Source organism: Dipodomys spectabilis, unplaced genomic scaffold (assembly GCF_019054845.1).
Source record: "Dipodomys spectabilis isolate Male_0828 unplaced genomic scaffold, ASM1905484v1 ptg000019l, whole genome shotgun sequence".
In the NCBI taxonomy this organism is placed as follows: domain Eukaryota; kingdom Metazoa; phylum Chordata; class Mammalia; order Rodentia; family Heteromyidae; genus Dipodomys; species Dipodomys spectabilis.
The window spans coordinates 9,855,013-9,870,129 of NW_024870696.1; the positions used below are offsets into that span (position 1 = coordinate 9,855,013).

Here is a 15,117-nt window from a genome sequence, read left to right on the forward strand (position 1 = left end):
ATCCCTTGTAGTTTTCATTCCTTACTGGCAAGGAGGGGGTTGGGAATGAAGCGGAATGATAGAGATTGAGCGAAATCCTGGGTTCTATCCTCAACATCCATAGAAAGGCTTAGCCAAAAGGCACAGAGAATGCATGACATATTACATAAAAAAAAATCTATGCAGGAAGCTTAAAAGGGATTCACTCTTGCTCTGTCCCACATATTTCTGTGAACATGCTCTCTCTCTCTCTCTGTGCTCTCTCTCTCTCTCTCTGTGCTCTCTCTCTCTCTCTCTCTCTGTGCTCTCTCTCTCTCTCTGTGCTCTGTGTGTGTGTGTGTGTGTGTGTATATAGTCCTGTAGTCCTGGAAATAGAACCCAGGCTGATTTGTATGCTGTTCAGGTACTTTACCACAAATCTCTATCACCTATCTTAAATATATACATGTATATATATATTTTTTTGAGACAAGATCTGATACAGTTTCGAGGATAACCTTGAACTCATTGTTTAGCCAAAGATGTTTTTGAACTTGAAATTCTCCTGCCTCAGCCTACCAAGTAACTCATAATGCAGGTGCACCCAATGTATTTGGTTCAGACACAAGATTTCTTTGTTTACTGATAACTTCATATTGTGAAAATGATATTGATTTTTTAAAGATAATAACATATTTTCCAGAAAGACTTTATTATTGGTCATGTCAACAAAGATGTGTGCACTAGAATTCCCTAGATCCATCCCCTGCTCTGATTCTCTGGGAGGAGGCAAATCTCCCTAGGATTTTCCTCAGAGCTGTGCCCACATCTTTATTCCTCAAGCTGTAGATAAGCGGGTTAAGCATGGGGGTGAGGATAGTGTAGAAGGCAGACACAATCTTATCTTTCTCCGGTGTGTGGTAGGAATGGGGAAGCACATTAGTGTAGAAGGCAGCCCCATAAAAAATGCTCACCACCATAATGTGGGAGGAACAAGTAGCAAAGGCTTTGCGCCGGCCCTCAGCAGAGCTCATGCGATGGACAGTGACTAGGATGCGTGTGTAGGAGACGGAGATGATGGATATAGGAATAAGAAGCATCAGAACACAGCAAGCATACATCAGTGTCTCGTAGAGTGAAGTGTCAATGCAGGACAGCCTCAGCACAGCAGGAATCTCACAGAAAAAGTGATTGATCTTCCGAGACCCGCAATAAGGAAAGCTCATGGTGACAGGTGTCAGCATAAATCCATCCAAAGAGCCACCAATCCAGGACCCCAGGACCATGAACAAGCAAATCTTACGGTTCATGAGGACTGGGTATCTCAATGGGTTGCACACAGCCACGTACCGGTCATAAGCCATGAGGCCCAGCAGGAAGAATTCTCCTCCAATAAGGGTCAGGTAGAGGAAAATCTGAAACGCACAGCCCAAGAAAGAAATGGTCTTGTCCTTGGACAGGAGGTCTTGGAGCATCTTAGGGACAGTGATACAAATGTAGACAGTGTCCATGATGGAGAGCTGGCTGAGCAAGAAGTACATGGGTGTATGCAGTCGGAAATCCACATGAATGAGCAGAATCATGACCAAATTGGCTGTTACAGCCACCACAAAGATGGAGAAGATCACTGCAAAAAGAATCCCAGGGTATGCAGGATTGGTGATAAGTCCTAAAAGAATGAAATCACTGGAGTTTGGGAGAAGGGTCTCCATGCCTATGGCACATGATAGATAGATCCCTGGGCTGTAAAGGGAAAAATGAAATGGGTGGGTTAAATAATTTCCCAATGTTTTCCCCAGACATATACTAGATATTGCAAATAAGGGAAACCATGGACCAATGTTTCTTTGGGCCTGGCTTACTTCACTTAATAAAATTTTTTAAGTCTTTCCATTTCCTAACAAATGGGACAATGCCATTCTTTCTGATATATATATATATATATATATATATATATATATATATATATATATATATCACATTTAAGGTCAAAAGCTATGTACATATTACCAGTTAAGATGATGTTAAGTGAAATCAACCCCAAGATAGGGACACAAGTGATTTTTTTTCTTTTTGCTATTTTTCTAACATATTTATAATGTACCATGTGATTTTTTTGTTGCCATGTATGTTCCTCCCCCCACAGTATAACCCCTGTTTTTCATTGTATTTGATGTTGGTGTCTTGCACCTTTAACTTTTTTTTTTTTTTTTTGGTCTGTCGTGGGGCTTGAACTCTGGGCTTGGGCGCTGTCCCTGTGCTCTTCAGCTCAAGGCGAGTGCTCTACTGCTTGAGCCACAGCGCCACTTCCAGTTTTCTAGTGGTTTATTGGAGATAAGAGTCTCACGGACTTTCCTGCCCGGCTGGCTTTGAACCTCAATCCTCAGATCTCAGCCTCTTGAGTAGCTAGGATTACAGGTGTGAGCCACCGGTGCCCGGCTTAGTAGCTATTTTTTTTTTCTTTTTGGTCGGTCATGGGCCTGAACTTGGCTTGGGTGCTGTCCCTCAGCTCTTCAGCTCAAGGTGAGCGCTCTACTACTTGAACTACAGTGACACTTCCTGCTTTTTCTGCTTATGTGGTGCTGAGTAATTGAATCCAGGCCTCATACATGCAAAGCAAGCATTCTACCACTGAGCCATCTTCCCAGCATCCTGCATCTTGTATATACACTTCTCTAATTTGGGGAGGGGAAGGGAAAAAACAAAACGTTAAAATAGGAATACCCATTGTAACAATGAGATGTACAAGACACTGTTGAAAAACAAGCTTTACAATTTGGGGTGGGGGGTGGAGCGTGGAGTGTAGTAGAGGAGGTGAGAGGAAAGGGATGGTAGGGGAAAAATAAAGGAAGAGGCAACAATGCTTGATAGGAAATGTATTCATTACCTTGCTCATGTAACTGTAACCCCATTGTACAGTATTTTTACAATAAAAAACTTAAAAAATTAATTTCCCAATGTTGAGAAACTGCTCACTATGAAGAGTAGATGAAAAGGAAGGTTGAAACTAGTATGATGGTAGTATCAGTTACCATGCAATTGGAAGCAGAACAATCCTGAGTAGGAAGATAGTTGAGAAAAGTCATTGTGCCCTTATCTAATAACAAAATGGAAACAAAAAGGGCTGGAAGATTTACTTCAAGTGTGGAGCAGCTGCATAGCATGGAAGAAGCCCTGGGTTCAATCCCCAGTAAGAGAGAGAGGGAGAGGGAGAGAGAGGAAGAGGAAAGAGACAGAAAGGAATTTATATTGACTTCAGAATCCTTTTGATTTCTTCCTTCAAAATTAATAGCTAGTATGATATTATACAAATAATTGATATCTAAAACTTTATTAAAAAGTTAATTACAGCTGGTCCTCAACTGTAATCCAAGTTACTTAGGAGGCTGAGGTCTGAGGATCGTGGTTCAAATCCAGCCCAGGCAGGAAAGTCTGTAAGACTTAATCTCCAATTAACTACCAAAAATCTGCAAGGGGAAGCTGTGGTTCAAGTGGTAGAGCAGTATCCTGGAGCAAAAAAACTCAGGGACAGCACCCAGACTTAGAGATTAAGCCCCAGGATCGACACACATACAGATAAACAATTAGTTATAGATCCATATGCTACATGCTAGATGTTAGATGGAAATGTAATAATCTATACAGTACTTCCTTTAGAATCTCCATTAGATTTATTGTAAAACATATTAAGTGTTCCACATGCATTTTATAGTTTATCATTGTAGATTTAAAGGGTGTGTGGGGGTTAGGATCTGTGCCTTATCTTTTAATCATTTCCTAATCAGTTACTAAATATTTGTGTGAAAGTTTGAGACCTCGAAGATTAGTAATCAGTTATGAGGAGTCCATTTTGAGGGACAGTGTCCACACTGTCCTGTGGTGGTGTGGGCAGGAAAGCAGGTATAGGTCTAAATGTGACCTCTTTTCAGCACTTGAGTCAATTTGTTTCACAGCATAATTTGAAATAAAAATTCTCAGGTGAGTATTGCCACATAATCTGCTGAGTGAACAACATTTTCTCTTTATCATCATAAAGTTGTTTCAGAGCCCATAAAGCCTGCCAAAATTGTACGATTAAGTACTGATCCGAGCATTCAGTGATGAAGTGCACTTTTCATAAATTATTGTTCATCAAAAATACTCAAAAGTTTCCCTAGTAGGAAAGTACTCTGAACCTACTAGAATCAAATGTTATTGTACCAATCCATGGACAACATGTTTTCCAGTCTTCCATTTATTTTTCTATTGTATTATTTTTCCTTGTGTGCGTATAAGTAAAAATAACTAGGGATGATACAGAAATTCCTGACTTTGAATGGAAAAAGACAATAGCATCAAATGTTCTTTTAATTAGTTGCACAAATTCTCTTGTTCACATTTTGCTATAGTAATACAACCATGCACTTCTTTGAAATGTTCAGCAATAATAAAAACACTAGATCAGTTTTTATTATCAGATCACAGTGTGCCTTACTCAATTTCAGCCCATTTTTATAAAATCTATTCTCCACGAACACTATAAATATACCTGGATCTTTCAAGTATCAAAAAGAAATGAACCCTCTTAAAGCAAAAATAATAATAGGATCAGTAAGGAAACAGCCATTCTTCCTTAGCCAAGAGGGAGATCTGTTATTAGTTATATTTTAAATAAGTTAAACTACAAAGCAAAAAAATAAGCAGTAATGTTGTGTTGGTCTGTGCTGAAACTCAAATTTGTTGCACATTATCTGTTGAGAAAAAAACTGATTAATATTAAATATTACTTCATGACAAAGTTGAAAGATTTCTGCACTTTTTGTCTTCTTTAATATATGAATAATTTTCTGTGACAGCCACAATCTTAAATCATAGTCAAAACCCCTACTTTTTCTTAGTGTTACTGGGGACTGAACTCAGGGCCTTGGGCTTCCTAGAGAGGTGCTTAACCAATTGGTTCATAACCCCAGACAAAAGAAACTGTCAAGGGAATTCTAATTAAAAGCCCATTTATATTTTCTTTGTAATAACTGATGGGGAATTAAAATATTCACCGTAGCAGACATTAACTACTTTATTCAATAGCTTTTGTCACCTAGATAACTTATGGATTATATATTTTATTTTTTTTTGGGGGGGGTCCGGTCGTGGGGCTTGAACTCTGGGCCTGGGTGCTGTCCCTCAGCTCTTCAGCTCAAGGCTAGCGCTCTACCACTTGAGCCACAGTGCCACTTCCGGCTTTTTTCTTTTTGCTTATGTGGTGCTGAGGAATCCAGCCCAGGGCCTCAGGCATGCGAGGCAAGTGATCTACCACTGAGCCACCTTCCCAGCCCGTGGATTATATATTTTAATAACAGACAATAACAATTGATATTCCAATCAACCCTTTACAGTATGCTTGAAGAACTGAAATTTCCAAGACTGTGACAATGAATCAAGTTGAAAATTACCTTTAAAAATAATAAATTGTGCCAGGTGCTGGTGCTTCATGCCGATAAGCCTAGCTACTCAGGAAACTGAGATCTAGGATCACAGTTCAAAGCCAGCCTAAGCCTAACTACTCAGGAAGCTGAGATCTGAGGATCACAGTTCAAAGCCAGCCCAGGCAGAAAGTCCATGAGAATCTTATCTCCAATAAACCACTAGAAAACAGGAAGAAGGAAGTGGTGCTGTGGCTCAAGTGGTAGAGCGCTCACCTTGAGCTGCAGAGCACAGGGACAGTGCCCAGGCCCAGAGTTCAAGCCCATGACCGACAAAAAAAATAATAACAATAATAAATTGCTTTTGAAGCCATAAGTAAGCCAGTAAGTTTGGTTTAATACAAATACGTAGATTGCACTTTATAGTACTGAGAAGGATCAGCATTCTTCCAGGTCTCATGTTAGGGAAAATCTGAGATGAGAATACAAAGCTGAAAAGGATATGATCTCAGGTTTGGGTCTTTCTGCAGTCCAAGGCAGGGAAGGCCAAGTTAGCAGACTTAGTTATAGTATCATCTAGAAATTTCTACTTCCCAGTAACTTTCATAACATTACCCAGTGTCACCAGATAAGCACCTGTCAGGCAACACAGGGGAGGCAGTAGATGGTCAATGCAGAGGATGGTGTGCATGAAGCTGTTAGTCTCTGGTGTCTTTGCATTGGGCTATGAAGGGAAAGATTGGCGTTTTGTTTGGTGAGTGACATGAATAATTGTGGTCTGCCCTCTGGAAAGTTGAGTTAGGGAGAATAAGGAACATCTTGTAAAAGACAGCAGAATCTTTCTGTGGCAGAGGTCAAGGGAGGAGGTAGGCACAGAAATGCAAGCAGCTAAGCGTTTTCACAGCAGTTTTTCAGAGAGGAAGTCCAGGTGAGTTTAGAAGATATTTTAGCAGCCAGGCATGCATAGATTCAGGAATCTAGGATTCACAGAACTGCAAGAACAAAGCTGTAAGTGACTTCCTCCTTCAGGGAATGTTTCCCACTCCATTCTCAAAGAGGGAATAGTCAAGGGCAAAAGCTTTCTATATTCAGGGGCAATTACTAACATGATCTAAGGAGTCATTATATCCAGTATTACCTAGGAGGAGCATACAATGCAGCTTGAGAAATGAAGCCTATACCAACTATACTCAAAATAGCAATCTCCTTGATCCCTACCTTGCGGATTTCTAGGGAAGCAAAAACAATGTGTTGTTCATGATTATGCTTTAAGCAACAACAACAGCGAAAGTATGATAGAAGCACTTCATGCTGTTGTGTTGTGTTGAGATGCAAAACCTAGGAAAATTCTAAATTGACCTAGGGTGTCATAAGGAAAAGTAAAAAAAGAAGAAAAGACTAGGGGCTTCTGTGATTACTGTCAGGGGAAGCTGGGCAGCAGGCATTAGCAAGCATTTGAATGAGAACCAATCCAGCCCTAACTAAAGGATACTTTAAGGAGTTATAAGGAAAGGTAATGAGAAGAATGGAGAATATAAGTTAGGAGACTGACACTCAGACTCTTAAAAAATAATGTGTAAATGTGATTCCAGTTGGAAAAATACAATAATATTAAGTAAGAAAGATATATCTGATAGCTGTCTTGAAAATAATGACATCAATAGTCACCTCTGCTAAGAGTGATTTTTCAGCCACAAGAGGCTGTGGCCACTGCCTTTTCTGCTCCTTTTTTTCTTCACCCTTGTGCAAACACTTCTTTGTGTTAATGCATTTGTATGTTGCTTCAGACATTAAATAATTATGTCCTATTCCTTTCTTTCTATGACAGTTTAGTATTCAATGGTGTGCATTGGTCTATTTCCACTCATGTTTTCTTTAATTTTCGTTGACACATATTTCCAGAGATACTCGTTTCCTCTGTTCTAGTCATTCAAATGACAACTGATTTTACGGAAGAATGGTAACTAACTTACTTTCTCTCATGACTCCAAAGCAGAAAATTTGAAAGTAGAAAATTATGAAAAAATAAGACTTTCCTCACTTCAAAAAGATATTACACTAGTGTTACATGGGTAGGATTCACTGAACCCTTAATGTGACAGGAATATGTTCAGTAGGAGGATTATGAGATTTTTGTGTTATCTTCCAATTTACCTTAACCTAATTGCCCAGGTTATCACCAATGAACCAGATAAGTATAAGTTCCATTGGGTTCCTGGAGAAACAGGAAAAAAAGGTGTTTAGATATCCAGCTGCTAGCTGCCAACTGCTAGAAAGAGTGGGCTGCTGCGTTTATCTCCAGAAATATGCTTCAAAGCAGTGGTATCAGCTTGTGTGATGACAAGCAGAAATCAAAAAATCTTAGCATAAGATTTGTGTAGCTCATCCCACATAACATAGAGACTAAAATGAAGGCAAGAGGGAAGAAACAACTATTAAAGAGTAGAAATAATAGATCCCAGGTTGTGCAGGGATCTACAGCTCATCATTGCACCCAGAAATCTAAATGTCCAACATGTAGATGTCACCCAGTTTGTGTGAGCTATTATTCAACCCAATATACATTCATACAAGAGAAGTTGCCATCTGAAGGATTTTGTTCATGAATATTTTCTATTTATGACAAAAATTATAAAATTTCTCATCTCCTCCCAAACACAAAGCCTTTCTCCTATGTATTTGCAAAGAGGGCAGTCTTCTCATTAAAATTATTTAGAGAGCAATCCATGCTCCTCCATTAGTATTGAACACTCCTGGCATGGACATCTTAACATTAAAATCTGTGATCATGACCCTTAAGCATGCTTTCTTTTTATTATTATTATTTTTATTGTGAAAATACTGTACAGAGGGGTTACAATTACATGAGCAAGATAATGAGTACATTTCTTATCAAGCATTGTAGCCTCCTCCTTTGTTTCCCCTTCCCATCCCTTCCCATCCTCCCCTCCCAATCCTCCCCGCTCCCCCCCCACCAAAGTTGTAAAGTTCGTTTTTCTTGACATTAGTTCTCACATCCATTTTTATTTTTAGTTTAAACCATTTAAACCTTCTACTTTCCAAATAGTAGATGGATATATTCATGCTTAATCTCAGAGAGATTACTGCTAAAGTACCAGATAAGTTGAGCAAAACAGTTACAGAGTGAGCCTAAAGACAGAAGCTCAGTATTTACCAATGTCTCCTCTGTTTTTCATGAAATCTAAGCTCCTACCTCAGAGCCAGTGAGTGGAAGCCTCAGTAAAGATGGAAGTGTGATGGCAGAAGTCTTAAATACCTGGAGTGCGGAGGTGAGGCCAAGTCTGAAGAAACCTTAATCATGGATTTTTACACCCCCAGGATTAATCTGTTGGTTATTAATTGATTCAGGCTTACTTGATTTGTCAGAGATGCAGTCTATTCCCAAATGAAAGGCTGGAATGGTTCCTGATATTTCATCATACAATTTATAATCTAATCCTGTCATCTCTTTGGTCAAAGGCTAAGATTTAGAAACACATTAAATTTAAAATAAATATCTTAAAATTTATTTTCTTTTTCTTAATTTCATTTATTTTTGTATTTGTTAACTCAGGATCTCGTACTTGGTAGCAGATGCTTTACCACTTGAGCCATTCCCTCAGACTTTAAAACTAAATATTTTAAATGTATAATTGAAAGTCTGATGACCTGAAAACCCCTTTTCTTTCAAGTCACTCATATGTATTCTTTGTGGGTAAAATGCTTAAAAGATATATTTGAGCTGGGTGCCAGTGGCTCATGCCTGTAATCCTAGCTACTCAGGAGGCTGAGATCTGAGGATTGCCATTCAAAGCAGGAAAGTCCGTAAGACTCATCTCTAATAAACCACTCAGAAAACTGGAAGTGGCATTGTGGCTCAAGCGGTAGGGAGCTAGCCTTGATTGAGCTGAAGAGCTAAGGGACAATGACCATGCCCAGAGTTCATGCCCCATGACTGACAATATATATACATGTATGATATTTTCAAAGATCACATACTTTTAGAATTATTCATGTCATGGGTAATGTGAAATAAAATTAAGTTCAAAGAATGAGATATGAAAAAACTGGAGAATAAAAAATAGCCAGCTGGTTGCTGGTGGCTTACTCCTGAATACTAGCTACTCAGGAGGCTGAGATCTGGGATCTGTTCAAAGCCAGCTTGGGCAGGAAAGTCCCTGAGACTCTTATCTCCAATTAACCACCAGAAAACTGGAAGTGGAGCTGTGGCTCATAGTGGTAGGGCGCTTGTCTTGAGCTGAGGAGCTCAAGGACAGCACCCAGCCCCAGAGTTCAAGCCCCACACTGACAAAAATTTAAAAAAAATAAAAATTAATAAATGAATAAAGAGCCAGGTGCTGGTGTCTCACATGTGTAATCTTAGCTACTCGGGAGACTGAGATCTGAGGGTTGTGGTTCAAAGCCAGTGGGGGCTGGCAAGTCAGTGAGACTCTTTTCTCCAAATAACTACCAAAAATCAGAAGTAGTGCTGTGTCTCGAAGTAACAGAGTACTAGGCTTGAGCAAAAAGGCTCATGAACAGAGCCCAGGATGCCAGTTCAAGTCCCATTACCTACAATGTTGGAAAGGAAAGACTAAAGGAAGAAAGAAAGGTAGAATAATAGAAGAAATGCAGTAAAACTAAACCAATACAGTCTTAGAGTTCAGTCTTAGATTAGAACTAGGGAAATTAATTCTAATACTTTTTTTTTCCTGAGTAGAAAACAAAGAAGGTGGTCTTGATGGGAATAGAATTAGTTCAATGATAATAATAACAACATTATGATTGAATGTTTTTACTCATGTACTCAGTATGGTAATGGGTGTATTAATTAAATGATTTCCAGTAATTAAGAATCAATTAAACACACACCTGATACCTTATACCTTTTCTTTTACAGATGAAAATCTGAACCAATTAGAAAATAAATATTCTCACTCATTTAAATGCTATTCAACACCTAATTTTTTCTAAAGAATATCATATAGATTACCTAGTAATTCACAAATCCTTCAACTATCTATTAGATTGATTGAAATAGATTACTCTTGAGTGTGCAGTGTATAGAACCACCAACATTTTACAACCAGATATTTATATTTATGTGTTAGACACTTCCATTTATCATAGCACCATGTAAGTGTAATTTATTTTTATATACATGCTATGGAAATGGCTGAGAAGGTCTGCTAAAGCCAATTCAATCTGGCTTCTAATATTATTATTAATAAATTTGCTAAAGTAAATAGCACAGGTCGGTGAACATTGCATTGATGTATATGTGTTTCTGATTCATGTGTCAAAGTATTTTTATGTAAGGTTGAACTTAATTGTCTTGAAGCAATAGAAACTAATCCATACATATGTATGTAGATATTTTGTGACTTCTCACCCTATTTTCATATATTTCTTTTTTATTTTTCTATTCTCTCATTTACTCCCTTGGATATTTAAAAAATTTTAGAAATAACATTTGTAAATAGGTAAACATAGACATGATTCAGTTTCTATAATCTGATGGTAATTCCAAAAGTTGGGTATTTAGGTTCTCAGTGTTTGGTTTGATTTGAAATATTTTAACCACCCACTCTCTGAGAATGCCCTTTGGCATTTAGACTAAAGCCTCCTTTGTCAAAAACCTACCATTTATACTGATAAAATTTTAAGACTGTTCTTTAAAAATTCCTCACACATTTCTGAAAGAAAAAGACACATGCCAACATTTCTTAAAATGCCTTGTCCTTTTACATTCTTCTTTGAGGGTAATGTCAAGATACACAGACCAACACTGGAATAAAAGTGGGTAAGCACCATTTCATTGTTTCTTTCATGAATTGATGAATTATTATAATACCCTTTGGCAGAGAGCTTATTCCTAAGTGAAAACTGCGTTTGCATCAACTATTGCAGTTTTGTTCCAAAACAGTCTCTCTGAAATGAGGATCAGTTTAGAGTTATAGTCAGAAAGAAGGGTTCCATAAATTAAATTAAGCCAAGTGGCTTATGCCTCTAATCCTAGTTAGAAAGGAGGATGAGATCTGATGATTGCAGTTTGAAGCCAAACCAGGGAACGAAAGTCCATGAAATTCTTATTCCAATTAATTATGAAATAGCCATAAATGGAGCTGTGGCTTAAGTGGTAGAGCACTGGGAACTCAGAGACATTACCCAGGCCCTTAGTTCAAGCTCCAAGCCTCACACAAAGGAAAAACAGAAATAAGTTAACCTGTCTAATCTGTCATAGAAAATATCTGTCATTCGAGTTAACATGAACTAAAATGTGAAGCTCTCTTACATAGAATGCAACGTTTTATCCAGAATCGATTTGTGCAACGTAGTCACAGCTTCAACCTCATGCCAAAATGTCTGATTATCTCTTGTTCATTGTTCCCATGTCACACATGGAGAAAAGAAACTTCAATTAGTGTAGAGAATGAGGTAAGGGAATCACAGGCGATCAAGACACTAGAGAAACTGAGCATTGACTCCAAATTTTAGGTGTAAGCCAGATGCCACTGAGGGCACACAAGACACAATTCCATCCTCAATTTTTCTGACACCATTGGAAATATAAAATCAAAACAGATTTTGAAAGCTCTGTAACAAGATATATGCCCTTTTCTTTTCCAGGGAAGAGTAGTCTTGGATTTTCTGAAACATGTCAAGTTACAGATAAATTTTCTATATATATTTAAATATCCAATTACTAAAAAAATCAAAAATTAACTTAAGGGTATATATGTTTTGTTCTTTATCATGCTGTTTTCTTTTTAGTGCAAGATAATATTATCTTCTGAGATTGAAAACAGGAAAACAAAAAGTCTGAGGACTTAGGAGGAATAGTAGAATATGAAAAGGTTTGGAAAAGACATTTAAATGTGATTTTCTTCTCTTTATCAAAAGAGTTATAATACAAAGTACAATGATTAAATAAAATAAACTGAATTAAAATAGAAAACATGACTGATATGCATTAGTTTCCCAAAGGAATGAATCAACTTTTTACTCTCAAGAGAGTATTCTTATTTATTCATGAAAATTCAAACACATAATAGGACATCAATAAATTTAAATATGGAGAGAAATGCAATATAATTTCTCAGGTTATGATTCTATAGAATTATATCATTAGGATGTTGAAATAATGAGATGTAGTAAATATAGAAGGCACCCCCATTTCTAATACGATATAATGACATATTTTGAGATGAAATCTATTGTTCTGCAATGCTTGTACCAGAACATCATAAGGGAAAATTGATGGAGAATTCTCAAGGTGTTCATGAGACAAAATTTGGTATGTGGTTTATTTTTTTTTAATCTACAAACTGTTGGTATAATTTGTTTGAGAAATATTGCATAGAGTCAAAACTACCTGTTCTACACACAGGTGCACTGTCTATTTGCCTCTGATCATATGAAATAATATTTATTGAAATAAACTCCAAGAAATGCAGAAAAAGTATTTTCTTTGTTTTTGTTTTGTTTTGTCTTGTTCATTTATCTGTCTTTGGAATGGTTGGGGGGCACAGAAATGGAAGGAGAAAGCGTGAACAAATGCAGTGGTGGTACTCATTAAACACTATTGAAAGTGAACTATACAACTTGTGGGCAGGGATGGGAGGGAAAACTGGGAGACACTGAAGGAAGCAGCTAACATTTTTCCAAGAAAGAAATACACTGTTCACTTGATTTATGAAACTCTAACCCCTTTGTATCACCTTTACAATAGCAATAAAAATTTCATCCATTAAAAAACATCTGTTGGGGCTGGGAAGGTGGCTCAGTGGTAGAGCGCTTGCCTTGCATGCCTGAGGCCCTGGGTTCGATTCCTCAGCACCACATAAGCAAAAAAAAAAGCCGGAAGTGGCACTGTGGCTCAAGTAGTAGAGCGCTAGCCTTGAGCTGAAGAGCTGAGGGACAGCGCCCTGGCCCAGAGTTCAGTCCCCACGACTGGACCCAAAAATAACCACAAAAAACACATCTGTTCCAGCAGATAATAATGGCTTTATGTCATTAAATGTTTCTATAACAGAATTTTCAGAAAAAGACATTGAAATTATATTTGAAATATAAATCATAGTTGAGCTGTTGGTCACTTGTAATGGGTGATTGGTAAGAGCAAATAGTCAAAGGAATGGCTGAGGAGACACATTCCCTTTGCTGTGAATGAATGTAGCCAGAAGGAGGTTAAACATAACTCTTACTGCAAATGTATATTTTGCTAACAGTAGATGAAAGCTACTCCATCCAAAGCTACCTTTTGTTTAAATCTTCAAGTCTTTTTATAAAAAATGACCAAGCTGGGTAAAGTGGTTCAAGCCTATAATCAAGGAGGCTTAGATCTGAGGATGGCAATTCAAAGCCAGCCAGGGCAGAAAAGTCCATGAGATTCTTGAGCTGTGCCTCAAGTGATATCCTTAAGCACAAAAGGTCAGTGACAGTGTCTGGGCCTTGAGTTCAAGCCTTGGGATATGCACAACTTCCCCCCCCCCAACAAAACAACAACAACAAAACAAAATAAGATTTAAATTCAAAGGTGATGACAAAGAATTGCATCCATATATACAGTATTTAGCAATAAATGCAAGTTCATTAGAAAGTTGTTACCTTTCCTGAGGACAGACACCTCCCCAGAGCTTTCTTCATGGCCCCTGTGACATCCTTGTTCCTGAGGCTGTAAATGAGCGGGTTGAGCATGGGAGTGAGGATGGTATAGAAAGCAGACACAGCTTTGTCCTGCTCAGGGGTGTGGTATGAGTGTGGTAGCACATATGTGTACATGGCAGCTCCATAGAAGAGACTGACAACTAGCATGTGAGAAGAGCAGGTGGCCACAGCCTTCTGCCTTCCTTCTGCCTCATTCATCCTGTAAACAGTTATGAGAATCCTTGTGTAGGATGCTGAGATGACAGAGAAGGGGATGAGGAGCATTAGGATGCAGCAGACATACATGGCTGTCTCATAAGCCGATGTGTCCACACAGGAGAGTTTCAAAAGGGCAGGGACCTCACAGAAAAAGTGATTGATTTCCCTCGAGGCACAGAAGGGGAACTGCATGGTGACTGGGGTGAGTAAGAAGCCATCGACAGATCCTCCCAACCAGGCTGCCACCACAATTAACAAGCAGATCTTGCGGCTCATAAGTTCAGAGTATCGTAGAGGGTTGCAGATGGCTATGTAGCGGTCGTAAGACATGAGTCCCAGGAGGAAGAACTCAGCCCCTGCCAGGGTCAAATAGAGGAAGTGCTGAGCAGTGCAGCCCACAAAGGAAATGGCCCTGTGTCCAGTCACCTGATCAAGCAGCATCTTTGGCACAATAGTGGAAATGTACAGAATGTCCATGAGGGAGAGCTGGCTGAGCAGGAAGTACATGGGGGTGTGGAGGCGGGAGTCCATATGGATCAGAATAATCATGATAACGTTACTGGCTATGGAGATCACAAAGACCAAGAGAATGAGGGCAAAGAGAAGCCAGGGAAATCTGGTATTGCTGAACACACCCAGGAGGATGAAGTCGGCATACGTGGAATAGTTGCTCCATTCCATAGCTCTGTAGGTTTCACATAAAACAGAGATGCATGTCACAGAAAGTTCAGGTGAAAAATATTGTTTGCTTGAAATAGTATTATGTGATCATAGGCAAATCAATAGATTTTTTTTTTACCTAATTAAGCTCAAAACTTAATTTCTAGGATTAGCGCTAAGAGCTCTGAGCTACGAGGAGCTATCCAAGAGCCATCAGGAAAACAAATGTTTA

General features: G+C 38.5%; 2 protein-coding genes across 2 annotated transcripts; both read right to left on the bottom strand.

The window, feature by feature from the left end:
• Positions 1-701: 701 nt before the first annotated feature.
• On the bottom strand, positions 702-1,670 carry LOC122103875 (olfactory receptor 2T2). Its single transcript, XM_042674565.1, has one exon. The coding sequence runs from the start codon at positions 1,668-1,670 to the stop codon at positions 702-704; it is 969 nt and encodes a 322-aa protein (XP_042530499.1).
• Positions 1,671-13,952: 12,282 nt separating this feature from the next.
• On the bottom strand, positions 13,953-14,881 carry LOC122103812 (olfactory receptor 2T7-like). The gene is given in 2 exon segments (XM_042674475.1): positions 13,953-14,825; positions 14,828-14,881. Coding segments are annotated over 2 exon segments (927 nt in total).
• Positions 14,882-15,117: the final 236 nt, after the last annotated feature.

Excerpts from the sequence above, each read along its gene's own strand:
- LOC122103875 (XM_042674565.1), bottom strand. The coding sequence starts at position 1,670 with ATGGAGACCCTTCTCCCAAACTCCAGTGATTTCATTCTTTTAGGACTT.